This window comes from Trachypithecus francoisi, unplaced genomic scaffold, assembly GCF_009764315.1.
Source record: "Trachypithecus francoisi isolate TF-2019V2 unplaced genomic scaffold, Tfra_2.0 Lachesis_group13, whole genome shotgun sequence".
Lineage (NCBI taxonomy): Eukaryota > Metazoa > Chordata > Mammalia > Primates > Cercopithecidae > Trachypithecus > Trachypithecus francoisi.
Window position 1 is genome coordinate 63,229,856 of NW_022681458.1, and position 14,329 is coordinate 63,244,184.

General features: G+C 37.3%; 1 protein-coding gene across 1 annotated transcript in view; it reads left to right on the plus strand.

Moving 5' to 3' along the window:
• The first annotated feature begins 1,342 nt into the window (after window positions 1–1,342).
• Window positions 1,343–14,329, plus strand: part of LOC117094789 (titin-like) — a 273,144-nt gene continuing 260,157 nt past the window's right edge. The window contains 8 exon segments of the mRNA XM_033230996.1: window positions 1,343–1,554; window positions 4,038–4,141; window positions 6,321–6,524; window positions 7,976–8,263; window positions 8,748–8,833; window positions 8,928–9,172; window positions 13,357–13,645; window positions 14,015–14,167. Coding sequence (XP_033086887.1) covers window positions 4,051–4,141; window positions 6,321–6,524; window positions 7,976–8,263; window positions 8,748–8,833; window positions 8,928–9,172; window positions 13,357–13,645; window positions 14,015–14,167 — 1,356 coding nt within the window. The 5' untranslated portion in view covers window positions 1,343–1,554; window positions 4,038–4,050.

Here is a 14,329-nt window from a genome sequence, read left to right on the forward strand (position 1 = left end):
GTTGTTTCTGAATAAAATAATCAAATAGAATTATAGCTGATGCAATCTATGGGGGTGGAAATGGTGCCACCAATACAGATACACCACTTAAGTAAAGGAGAAAAATGCTTAAATAGGTACATGGTGTCATCTTGTTAATATAACTATACTACATTAGTTGTCAGTAAATTTAAGCTCTGTTAAACATTAACATATTAATCACTATATAAATAAACATCAGATAGGAAATACTCAAGAAATTGAAAAGTTTAGTGCATGACCAAATTCTTCCATAACAGGGAATATTTTTATTACAGAAATTTATAAAGAAATTTAACTTAAATTAAAAATTGTAGGCTCTTTTATTGATAAAAGTCTTTTTCCATTATCAACAAGACAATTTTCTTCCCTCTAAGTAGAGTTTCACAAATCTCTCAGCTGAGTCATTATAAAGATCTTTTGGTGTGCTCTTTTGTATTTGAAATATCTCTTGCTTGAAATTAAATTCAGTCCTAAAATAGCAACTATATCATCTCCTAACCACTTCCCATTAGTAACAGCAAACTCCAGAGATTAGCAGAACAGCATTCATGTGCCTGGAAAAAGAACCTTATGGATGATTTAAGCATAAGACCTGGCTACTTACTAAGGAGCAGTGCACACATATTTGTAAATATTAATGCCAGACAAAAATGAAATCTGACAAAGTTGAAATCATTGTACTGTACAGACTAACCTAAGCAGAGTTCCAATTTTGCCTTTCAACATTATTTCTTGCAGGGTTGTATAAGCACTAAGCTCATTAACATCAGTGTAACTGTCCCCAAAATACAAGTGGATTCTGGAGAATGTAGGTAGTACAAATGAGCTCTCTTCAACACTAAGGTTTATAGCAACTGATTCTTCAGAGAACGTGCAGCCTTATACTTGAGATAAATTCCCTCATCTGTCATGATTGACAGGTCCATTTGGTTTGTTTTATGGGGGAATGGAACAGGACTGGGACCTGACTCAGGGCAGAGTCCTCAGGTTTGGGGCTCTTTTGTATAACTGCCCACAAGTGCTATCTACTGTCACACTTCTTTAGACCTGCATTTTCAGATTTTAATATCAGCAACCAATTCTCTTCTCTGAGCCTCAACACAGTTATTCTTTAAATACAGTTCTATTTCCTTGGTAAAGTCTCCTTTGAGGTACTAAATTTAGCACTGTCAATCAGAAGAACAGGTGGTATGTGACACTACCAAATAGGTCCTCTCCCATCATGCTTTCCTAAGACAGCCAATCAGCCAGGGCCCTGCCTAAGGATGCGGGGCTGTCAGCAGATCTGATGAATATAAGGGCAGGCCAGACCCTGGCTCTTGAGCAGTCGTGCATTCCCAGCCTCGCCTCGGGTGTAGGGATTGCATAGAAAAGCAAAACTACACAGTCTTGACTGTGTAGTTTTGTTTTTAGGATTAGAGGCTCACCGATTCATGTCGGAGATGGTCAGAAAAACCAACTCTCCATAGGACGTCGTTTCAGAAGCAACCTTGGGCTTAGTCCCACCCTTTTTAGGCACTCTTGAGAAATCAGGTGAGCAGTAACTTTTCTTATTTTAATAGTAGAGTCACTTTCTTATTGATCTCTGACTCCAGATTATTTGTGTGTGCTAAATGCTTTTGTACAAGTGTTTGTATAACTACTTCTTGCTAGTGCTGACCCATTATTTAAATCTGCTTGTTACATTCTGTTTTAAAATGTCTGAACATTTTTCCTTAAAAAGTTGAAAGCTTTAGCATATCAGCTAAATGATTCCATGATTCAAATTGCTTCAGTTCACTTCATCTTCTAAAAGTTGAGGTCTGAAATGTTGAGAAAAATGTTTACTTCTTTTCTAGACTCTCTTTGTCTGTTGAGAATGTTCAAGGTTATATTACTCAATGATAAAGTGAAGTACACCAAGAATAGCTCTGATAAAATGCATGTGGTATCAGCTACACCCTGATGACTTTTTAAGGGAATCAACTGCTGAGGTATCAGTTGCAGGACAGTGACAGAACACTTGCCTGCTGTCAGTCAACCTTGGAGAGTTTAGGAGAGTTTATTTTAAGAGCATGACATTTTAGATGCATACTTTCAGCGCCAGTTAGACAAAGGCCTGTGAAGAGCAAGTGCTAAAGCAACAAAATTTACCTAGACAATAGGAATGTAAGATCAATTTAAGCTGGTTAATTGCAACATAGTTAGAGATTTGGAATAAAAAGATATAATTGTTTTCTAAAATATTCAGAATCTCTTCATGCATTTTAATTCAGCGCACAGTCCAATTATATATTTTGAGATAAATGTTGATGCTAAGAAGGGTGAGAAATAATGTTTAAAGGAAAGGCTTCTTACTTCTAAATATACTTTGATTTCTCATCTTCCTAGAATTCGATTACTAATTGTCAATGCCTGTAATACATAGATATATAATTAGGTATTCTATATCTAATAAGACAGATATTTTTAGATGTACTAGCTTGTAAACAGAAAAAGTTAGACACAGAAAGTTGTTCGTCCCAAAGATAATATGCTACAAAAAGGAGTTTCTGACAAAAAATTTATGAAAGCGTTTGGATATTATTTGAATTTTCCAAATATAAATTTTATTGTCTCAGAGAATGCTAGTTTCATTGTTTTAACTAAGTAGAAAGTTACAAAAAGGAACAGAATTATCACTGAGAAGATTATTGCTCCATGAAGTTTTAGTAAACAAAGAATTTAATGAAAAATAGTAATGAAGTGATTGACAATTCAGAAATGTTCTATTTCAGAACAGAATAGTCATGTTGAATAATTAGGTATTTATGCATCAGAAAATTCTTCACATAATCTCTCTGAAACTGATAGGCAAAGTACTTTCTTGCACTTAACAAAATGACTTAACTGCAAATTTTATACTCATTTCTTTGATGTTGAATATTTTACTTTATGAAAGCATAGGCCTTTTCACTTCATCTACATTTTACACCAGCCTTCCATTATTCAAAGTTTGTAAATTGTTCCATATTAAGAACTCAAGCCAGCATTTTTCTTTCAGGTCTATAATAAACTTTGGCCTGTTCACTAAAATTTAAATTTTTCTGAATATTTACTTCAGCAGTAGCAACATTTACTGCACAGTTACAGTATGAAGAAATGTTAAGAAATAAAAAGCACCGTATGCTGTCTATGAAAAGTTTGCATATTTGATAAGGCTTGCCAAAGCTTTTCCAGTCAGGAAAGAAATTACAAAGTTCAGAGTTTTACTTCTGGCAACTATTTTAAGTAATCTGATAATGTCTGAATCAATGTCAACTTTATGAATATAGAGTGAATGAAAAATATTGGGGAAAAGGAAAATTTTTAAATGTCACTTACACATTAAGCTGATGCAGAGGTTTATTTAATTTAATTTTATTTTTTTGAGATAGAGTCTCACTGTGTCACCCAGGCTAGAGTACAGTGGCACCATCTTTGCTCACTGCAACCTCCACCTCCTGGGTTTAAGCAATTCTCATGCCTCAGCCTCCCAAGTAGCTGGGACTACAGGCATGCACCACCACGCCTGACTAATTTTTGTGATCCTCCCGCCTCAGCCTCCCAAAGTGCTGGGATTACCGGCATGAGCCACCGCGCCAGGCCCAGAGGTTTATTTGACATTTATCACATGTCTTGTCTCTCTAATTACACTTCACTAATTACACTGCATTGCTGTGGCTTTCTTTTTCTTCAACTCTGAACCCGATTTTCCACTTTGGTAAGAATGTATATTCCCTCTTTGACCACTAGGGTTCATTCCTTGCTCTGTTTGGCTAATATTTTTTTCCATTTCCCCTTACACTTGCTTCTTCAGGTTAGGCTTTAAGTAAACTCAATGATGAACTATGCAAAACTGTTCAAACCACAAAAGAGAAGACCTGTCCATCACTCTAGGCCCATAGACGACCTATGGAGCAATCCATTTGGAGAAACGTGTGTCTCTGCTATCTGCAAAGCAGCTCCAGAGTGACCCTTAGCTGGGACACCCTAATTTATTTTCTCTTCTTTTCCAGAGTGCCTAGAAAGATGACAACTCAAGCACCGACGTTTACGCAGCCGTTACAAAGCGTTGTGGTACTGGAGGGTAGTACCGCAACCTTTGAGGCTCACATTAGTGGTAAGCTCACACATCCACACTTTTGCTGTTTTTTTCCTTTGCCTCTTCTCCAGTAAGTTAACGTTAGTGCAGGACTTGATGCCAACTTTAAGCCCTGCTTTCACTTCGGTAAATTAGTCCAACACTATGGAAAGGTCATTTTAAGGGTATACCATTCACAGAGTACTGACAAAATCTGACAATATAATGGCTTGAAAATGTTTTATTCATATTTGTTATTCCACAAAGCAAAAATAATTAGCGTTGGATTAAAATTGCTGTTAGAATCCAGTAGCTAAGTAGGACCAAATTTAGTCATTCTATATTTGGGTTCAGCTGCAGAGCCAGACTGGAAGCCAAGAACTCAAGCCCAGTAGAAGCCAGCCACAGAGCCACTGGGTAGGCAGTCTGGGTTGCCTGCTCTGGACACCTGAACTTCAGTTGGTTCATATGCAAAATAACAGTGCCTCTAATTTTCCTCAGAGGCAGAGCTGTTCAGTAATTAACCAACTCCTCATTATTTTATTATTTTATTTTCAGCCTTTATTGAGTGATTCTAATGAGTTAAAAGACTCCAATCATTTTGAAATGACAGAAAATAATATGCTTCTCGGGTTTCTCTATTTAAAAGGAAGTAAACACTAACCCCAGAATTTTATTTGAAAAGAAGTTCATCTCTTTTTTGCCTTTCTTTTTCTTCCTCACAACTCGGTTTACGGATGGTTCAAAAAAATGCATGGTATCGTCTTATGAAAAAATGGGGAGTAGTTTATGAACTATATTGTAAATAATTTTAAAATTAATCAATATTTTATCTTTCTGTAGTGTTGTAACTAGCCATGTAAGATTGATATGGATTAATAAAAAATCATGCTTAATTCTTAATTTAGTGTACTTCCATGGTTCATTGCCCACTTCTTTTTAAAAATTTTATGGCTTATGATAAAGATATAAAATAATATTTTTTTCTCTTTTTTTCCATTGTATGCACCAATCTTATTCATAACTGGATAATACTTTATTTTACATTGCACAAATGTCACATAATCATTACTTATTTTCTATTGTACATATATAGACCAATGAAATTCCCTCTTCTTGCATGATAAAGTCTTACTGACTTCCAAATAATTTACTTATTTATCTGGTAGCACTCAGTAACTTCTGAACTCCAGAACACGTATGACTTCTGTGGGAATTTGCCTCCTTGAGAAGTAGTGGCATCTGGCTACTTCATATCTTCTTGTTCCTTCAAACTATATGCAAATAAATTGTTACAAAGACACTACTGAAAATATCCAATACACATAAATCAGTCCAATAAACTATTTAATTGGCCATAGTGGGAGATTGGCTAATGTATAAACAACAAAATAGACTTTCTCTAGATTATCTTTACCTCCCAGTCTAAGTAGATAAAGCATCAACCTTTATGCCAAGTGCAAAATAAATCATGCTCTGAATGTGCCTCATACATTCTCAATGTATAGAGTTTTAATATATTTAAAACCTCAAACCATGGACATGTTGTTCTCGGCTCTACAATTTATGGCAGATAAAGAGAATTTGGCTTTCCAGCTGCAATTCCAATGATACATGTTGTTCTGAAAGAGTAGGTTTCTTATTATGAGAAATTGCTTGTCCATGTTACAATGTTTATACTGATTGCACTTGTGAAAGCAGAAGAGTCCAAGAAGACAGTGTCCCTGTAACCACAGAGAGAGGAAGGCATGCCTCCTGGGCCTGTCAGGGAGAACCTGGAGATCAGTTTGCTGCTTTTGTTCTTCACTTGCTCTCAAGGAGGACAACAGTCACTTTTCATTTCAAATTTTCCTTGGTTCTTCATTTTTATAAGTCCCTTTCATGATTTTAATGATGTCTATTAAATTGCATCAGATAGAGCCCTAGGCAGGAAGGCAGGAGATGGAAATTCTAGTCCCCTCTGTGTCACTACTAGCTGAAGGACCTTGGAAAAAATCATTAGGCCTCTTTTGGCCTCAGTTTCCTCCCTTCCTGCCTTCCTAATGGTCTGCAAGTTTACATATTGATCATGCAACTGTTGGGTTTTCCCTATCATTAAGTGGCATTCCATGCTGGAAAGCTTTTACAGATTCGGACACGGCAATGAACATGATGGGACAGAGCAGATGGCTTTGCGGTGCCCACTCAAACCTAAAGATGAATTGTTCTTGCTCTTCAGGTTTTCCAGTTCCTGAGGTGAGCTGGATTAGGGATGGCCAGGTGATTTCCACTTCCACTCTGCCCGGCGTGCAGATCTCCTTTAGCGATGGCCGCGCTAAACTGACGATCCCTGCCGTGACTAAAGCCAACAGTGGACGATATTCCCTGAGAGCCACCAATGGATCTGGACAAGCGACTAGTACTGCTGAGCTTCTCGTGAAAGGTAGGCTGGTGGGGACCTGTCAATCCTCTGCTCCCTCAGAGGATATCTCTAGCAAATTGGGAAAGGGGTCCAGAAAAAGCTATGGGCATAGGTAGATGCAGCTCTTAAACTAGAGAAGGGTCTACTGGAGGCTGAATTATTTGTAACCAAGTTGTTTGCCTTTTGGAATTTAATTTTCCTCTAGAGTACATCATAAAAGTGGCTGAGAATCAGTTTCTCTATGCACATATTAAACACTCAAAAGTATGTTAAGGAAATATTGAAAGTCATGTTTCTCAGCAAGTAGAAAAGCTTGGAACCTTGTTTATAAGTCTATTAAGGAATAAGACATATTCTCCAGGAAAATGTGAATCTCCAGGAATTCACACTTTAACAAGTATCCAGATAATTCTGATGCCGGTGGTCTACAGACTACCCATTTAAGAGGCATGTAAACATACCCAGAAGAAAACAATGCTTGTTAATTATTCAAACGCATGACACTGTTTCCCCAGAAAAATTATCACCAATCTTAGTGGCCTGTTGTTTTTCTCTATCCTTTACTACCTAGTGAGACATTATTATACAGAATATGGCATGCCTTTACATGTTTTATAACAATATCCTACATGAGCTACATAAAGTTACATATGCTTATCCAATAAACTGTACATTCAGTGATGTTCAATTATAGGGCTATAATTGACCTAAACAGAAACGACATCAAGTAACTTCAGGTAGAACTTTAGCATGCACCCAGAAAATTCATGAATGGAAAATGCACAGGGTCGGCAGCACCTGCTGTTGTTTATCACTCAAAATCATGTCAAAGTTAATTCCATTCACTCCTCACACTTGTAAAAAATTTCTTTCAACATAACCAAAAAATCCCCTTTCTGTAATGTAATTAAAATGAAGTAATGTTATTATTGGGATTAACATTTTAAATGCAAGTAAATATTTGGGTTATTTGAATACCTATCAAGTTGGAGAAAGTTTAGGATTTTAAAAATTAAATTAAAAATATAGTGATTCTTTAAGTAACAGGTGCACCCATCATAGCAACCACTGGAATTCATTTTAATGCAACTTACTGGAATATACAACATGGCCTTCGCATATTAATAGAGCACTAGATGTGAGGTTGAGGGGGAAGTGCCAGAAAGAGTCTCAAGAAATGTTATAACAAAATCTAGAGCTTTTATTTAAAACAAAGAAACAAAAAGTGTTGGCCTAAACTGCTAAGCAAAACAAAGCAAATAAGATAAAATAGGGTGGTGAGAAAGCCTTCTGTAATCTCCTGGTTCCATTCTTGCTGTCATCGCTGGGTGAACTGGGTTCAAGGACAGCTAAGGATGTTTAGATTGGCGAGTCATCACCTGGTTTTGGAATTGGAGTTGTGATTGTTCAAAAATTACCTTGTGGGGAGCACCCTGGCTCTCACTCCTGACTTTGTGCTCTTGCCCCCGCAGCTGAGACAGCACCACCCAACTTCGTTCAACGACTGCAGAGCATGACCGTGAGACAAGGAAGCCAAGTGAGACTCCAAGTGAGAGTGACTGGAATCCCTACACCTGTGGTGAAGTTCTACCGGGATGGAGCCGAAATCCAGAGCTCCCTTGATTTCCAAATTTCACAAGAAGGCGAGCTCTACAGCTTACTGATTGCAGAAGCATACCCTGAAGACTCAGGGACCTATTCAGTAAACGCCACCAATAGCGTTGGAAGAGCTACTTCGACTGCTGAATTACTGGTTCAAGGTATGTGCTGGAGGTTGGGGAACAGAGAGAAGGGGAGAGAGCTGGTTTGTGACGAAGTGGGACCAAGGGTTCATTTGCCACCTCTCGCAGCCCTGGGAAGAAGGCTGTGAGCTAATACAAAAGCCAGCTTTTTGACACCCATGAAAAGTCCCTGAGATTCTAGGCAGGAGCGCAGAATGGAAGCAATCTGTGCTTATGAATCTCATTATAAACTGGAAAGGGTTTCAATTAAGTGATCTACATTTCCAAATTATTGGCAAATAATGAAATTTTAAAAAATCGTTCTAAGTAAATTGTTATCTAGTAATGAATGTTTTCTATTTTTAAACCTAATTTATATTCATACAAAATCCAAAACTTTCTGCAATTTTCTCTATTGGGATACCCAGAAAATCTTTTTGACTTTGTAGTCAGAATTAACAGAATCTCTTTTAAAATGGGTCATTGTGCCCCCTCCTAAACATTCATCTTTCCCTTCCCACAGGTGAAGAAGAAGTACCTGCTAAAAAGACAAAGACAATTGTTTCGACTGCTCAGATTTCAGAATCAAGACAAACCCGAATTGAAAAGGTATTTTTTCTATACTGTTGGTTTTCAAGCCTTTCAGATTGTTGCGTCCCCAGCTATTCCTCCTCAACGTGGGCTTTGTTTTAATCTTTTACAGAAGATTGAAGCCCACTTTGATGCCAGATCAATTGCAACAGTTGAGATGGTCATAGATGGTGCCGCTGGGCAACAGCTGCCACATAAAACACCTCCTAGGATTCCTCCGAAGCCAAAATCAAGATCCCCAACGCCACCGTCCATTGCTGCCAAAGCACAGCTGGCTCGGCAGCAGTCCCCATCGCCCATAAGACACTCCCCTTCCCCGGTCAGACACGTGCGGGCACCGACCCCATCTCCGGTCAGGTAAAGCTTCCATAGAAAGAGCAGGTTATTGCACATTTTGGAACTAGGTTTTGAAACGAGAAAAATTCCCTCGCCCCCTCGCAGGGCGTGAGATGCGGAGAGTGGCTCGCTTCTTCAGTGTCCCGCGCTGCTCAAACCTCTAGGGGAGCATACAAACTGGCAGGTTGTGAGCCTCCGTGTTCTTCTCAACATCCAGCCGCTTGTGTGTCTACCTACTAGGGTCTCAGGGGTTTTTATAGGCATAGGGTGGGGGCGTGGCAGGTCAGGGTGATCGTGGGAAATGCAACATTTGGGCAGGAAGGCAACAGTGCCTGTCCTCACCTAGGTACGTGGGCACAGGCCTCGCTAGGGACCACGCCCTTCTCTTCCCAGCACTTCCCAGCCCTCCTCCCGTATAAGTTTCGTGCAATCAAAAATGTAGCAGGTGACAAAGGAGGTAAATCAAGAAGTTACTGAACATGATTTTCACAAATCCTCACTGTCCACCCTTAAAAACTTCTGAATTCTTATTTATATTTCATGTAATAAATATCTACTTTAGGGGCCAAAATATGGCACAATGAAAGGAGAAGAGTACAGAAGTTAGAGTTGAAAGCCCTAAGGACAAATCAGCCTGATCACTTAACAGTTTGATTTAGGGCAATAAGTATAAATAATAAAATAATTGTTACTATATATGGATCACTTCCTCTGTCAGACTGGAACTATACATACATTATCTTATTAAATGTTCACAACCTGTAAGAATTATTATCCTCAATTTTATTGATAGGTAACTGGAATTAAAGAAGTTAAGTAGTTTATTTAAGGTTTCAGTTGTGTCATCTGTAAATTAAAGAGAATCACAATAAGAATAACCTCAAGCTGCATTTTGGGGGTTCAATGAGATAATTAGTTGAAAGTGCCTTGTAAATAGAAAGTAATTATGCCAATATTCTTATATTCAGACAGTAAGTAAAACCTTTTAAATATTTTGCATATGCTTGTGTTATTTTATCTAGAAAATAAAATGGACTTCTATGCTTACTTAATATGGAAGTATTTTAGAAGGTGATCATGTATCATAATCAGGGCTCAGAAATTATATAATCAAGTGTAAATTGTCCACAACAGTTTTGAAAGTTTGGGATTTAGTTTATCTTGATGAAACTTTTAATATGATGAAATGAAAAATGTACAAAATTTGAGCAAACCAAAAAGTGTTTAATGATCAATTTAAGTGAAATAAAAAACACATGATGTTCCCTGCCAATAAAATATTTTATAAAAGAATAATAAGGAGATAGTTGACTTAAATAATATTCAAACATACTGTAAAGTTACTATAATCAGAACAGTATGCTATTGGTAAGTGAATAGAAAAATACACCGGGGGAACAAAACAGAGAGTCCAGAAAGAGATCCAAGTAGAACAGGTCCAAGTATATAGGGAATTCAAAAAGCAAAGTGACCTTTCAATTCAGGGGAGGGAGAGGTATTTTAATAAAGAATGCTGGTCCAATTAGCTATCCATCTGGAAGCAAACAAACACAAATTTCTGCCTCTCACTATTTACAAAGTAAATTTCAGCTTGATTAAATAGTCAAAAAAAAAAAAAAGAGAGAAGACAATTTGCAAAAGCATTTATGGGCAAAAGTTTTTAAAAACACAGTTACAGATTCAACTATATAAAACTCAAAATATATGTATGGCAAAAGGTCATTACTAAACCAAACAGAACTTTTGAAAACATTTTAAGAGGTTTCTCCTCCTCAAGATACTTCATTGCCTCTGCCATAAAAGTATCATAATAAACATAAAATGGCTACAAGGTGGACAATACCAGCCTAGAAACAGTATATAGCATACACAATTATGTATGTTTATGCTGGATAAGACCCATAAACAAGCAAAATGAAAGAAATGGATCTGAGGGAATGTTTACAACACTTATGACAAATAACTAATACACTAAATGCATTAAAAATCATCCATAAATTAATTTTTAAAGGAAAATATACTACACAAATAAAAAAAGACAAAAGATACAAAAAAGTATTTCACATGAAAGGCAATGTAAAAGTCCAATAAATACATGGGAAAAAAATGCTAGATGTTTTCCAATTTTTATTGTTTTAGCCACAAAAATGTAAAGATATTGGCAAACACTAACATGAAACCTTGAAAAAAAGCTTACTTTAAAAAACATGTCTAGCAATTGAATAAAAAAAATGTTCAGTCTCAGGCTAAATCCAAGTTTGCACACCATGAAATCACAACACAAGCCAAATGCAATTTCTTGAGGAAATAACAACCTAACTATATTTTAAAACCCAAGCCTAAGGGTCATTTAGAATCATGGAGTGTTCCTGATCCCATGTAGCATTTTGACCATCTTAGTAATTTTGAAAGTTCATTAATAGCTATCCAAATTGCCACCAAATTTTGCTTTCAAATAATTAAGAAATAAAATGCCAATTTGCAGAGAAAATAATGGTTATCAAAAATAGACTACTTCCTAAATATCTCATAGTTTAATCTTGAAAGGCAAACATATTTCATTGAATAAGGTGCATTGTATCTTGCTGTGAGTAGGTGATTATTTTTTATTGTAAGTGCAGAAATAAGCACTCTCCTATAATGACCAAAATTACAATGATTTTCACAGTTACGGGCTTACCTGTGACCTGCTGTTAATCAGTCATGTCATGCTAATCTTGTCTTTAACTGTTTTGAATTAAACCCATTTACTAAGTACAGCAAGAACAAGGCACAGGGTGAAACTTAAAAGTGCACATCTCTTTGCTTTTCTTCAGTTAGTGGAAACCACACATTATTCTAACTTGGTTTTGGTTATATTTCGAAGGCAGTCATGTTCAGAAAAGAGACTTGTTCTCTAGATTTTCCTTTAGTTTGATTACGATTTCATTTACAAAATGTAAATGGATTTTCATACACAAAAAAAAGCCCTTCCTCAAGAAAATAAACATTTCTTCGTGAAACCAGTTAATGTTGTAATGTACTGTTAAGGTACTCTGTAAGTTACAGAAAATATCAACTGTACCTTGAGCTTAATTAGAATAATCATTTCATTTATGATCAGTGCAAGCTAAATATCCTAGATAGTGACAGAATGTATTTATAAACATTTTCTTATATGCAGAATTAATAAAATGCAATGATAGGGCAATACTGCCACCTAGAGAGGAAAATGTAATAAGCCTTATTAAGAATTAAATTAGTTTTGAAAAAAATTTTACCTTACAATAGTAGGCCAGTCCCCAGAATTATTGCTATAGATCAGAAATAGTCTTTTTTGGCCATCAGTGCTGGGATTTAGCACCCATATTCTTCAACTGATGCTACTTGCATTTTGGATACATCTAAAAAGCAAACAATGAAAACTATTCTGGAAGAAGCAACTTTATCAATTTAACCAAAAATCACAGAATCATAGTTTTTAAATTAGTCAATTCCCACAATAACTCTAAAGATATTTAAAATAAGTCCAGAGTGCAATACAAGGAGGGCACGTGTAAACAAATACGGAGGAAATTAAAAGTAGTTGTCCACAAACACTTTAGCTAAAGCAGCAATTTGCAAAGTGCACTGCACAACCTATACCCAGCAACATGCTGCAGAAAGCTTCCTGAGAATGTGTCCTCCTGTCCTGGAAATTCACAAGGCATACCGACATAGTAAAGGCTGTGGGAAGTCCTGCAAGGGTTGGGGGGAAAGGCTTAAGTTGCTTAGTCAAGAGTGGCACAAACATTTTGATTACAGAAACCTTTCTTCTTATAACACCTATTTGACATCCTCTAACCCCCAGAATTGAAATACAGAGATGAATTGGGAATACAGAGGTTGCTGGATTTGACATGTCTTTCCTTTGGCTGCATATTAAAGAAGTAGCTTTTTCTGTTGTGATTTTTTTTTTTTTTTTTAATGTGAGAAGGTGCAGGGCACAAAATCCCCAGCTTATTTGGAATTAAAGCTGATTCTCTTACAGGGTTACAGCAGATAAGAATAGGTTTATTGAGATTTAAAACAGATTACTTCCAAGTATATTATTTACCTTCTGAATAGGTTATGAAGGCACACATTTTAAAACTCTGCCTTAAAGCACTTCCAGATTTTCATCCATGATTCACATCTAATTACCTCTACTTGCTTTGACATTCTTGACCTCTGCCTTTGGTTTTCAGGTCCGTGTCTCCAGCAGCAAGAATCTCCACATCCCCCATCAGGTCTGTTAGGTCTCCATTGCTCATGCGTAGGACTCAGGCATCCACCATGGCCACAGGTCCCGAAGTGCCACCCCCTTGGAAGCAAGAGGGCTACGTGGCCTCCTCCTCTGAAGCTGAGATGAGAGAGACAACGCTGACAGCCTCTACTCAGATCAGGACAGAAGAGAGATGGGAAGGGAGATACGGTGTCCAGGAGCAAATGACCATCAGTGGCGCCGCAGGGGCTGTTGCCACTGGTGCTAAAGAGGTACTGTCAGAATGGTTTTGTTTTTCCTTATTTCACATTCTAGTTTCTCCAAGTGGATTTCTGCCAGAAACTCAGTCTGTATAAATTGGAGGAAAAATGCATATGAACATAAAAATATAGCAGCAACTGAAGACCAGATTCATTAGTCATGCTTTGTAAAACCATTTTTAATTAGGACAAAAGCTCCAATCTGTGAAGTTTCCATAAAATATGGATTTTAATGATACAGCCTCTATATTTCTTGGCAATAATAAATGCTTATGTATGAGTGTATTTTGCTCTAGGTAGCTCAGTTTTCCAGTATGCTTTTTTATTTTCTACTGGGCATGTCATTTTAAAAAGTAATCTACTTGGTCATTTCTAATCTAGGTGAAACAAGATGCTGACAAAAGTGCAGCTGTTGCGACTGTTGTTGCTGCCGTTGATATGGCCAGAGTGAGAGAACCAGTGATCAGCGCTGTAGAGCAGACTGCTCAGAGGACAACCACGACTGCTGTGCACGTCCAACCTGCTCAAGAACAGGTACGTGTGAGGCTGCCATGGGGCACCCGAAGAGCCGCGTCCTTCAGTGCACATTTACTCAACCACCATCCACTGAGCTTTGCATGCAGCAGTGCTCAATTCATTCTGAAGACAGCCTTGAGTCCAGCAGGGCCCAGACTTTTAGAACTTTCTGAGCAAAAG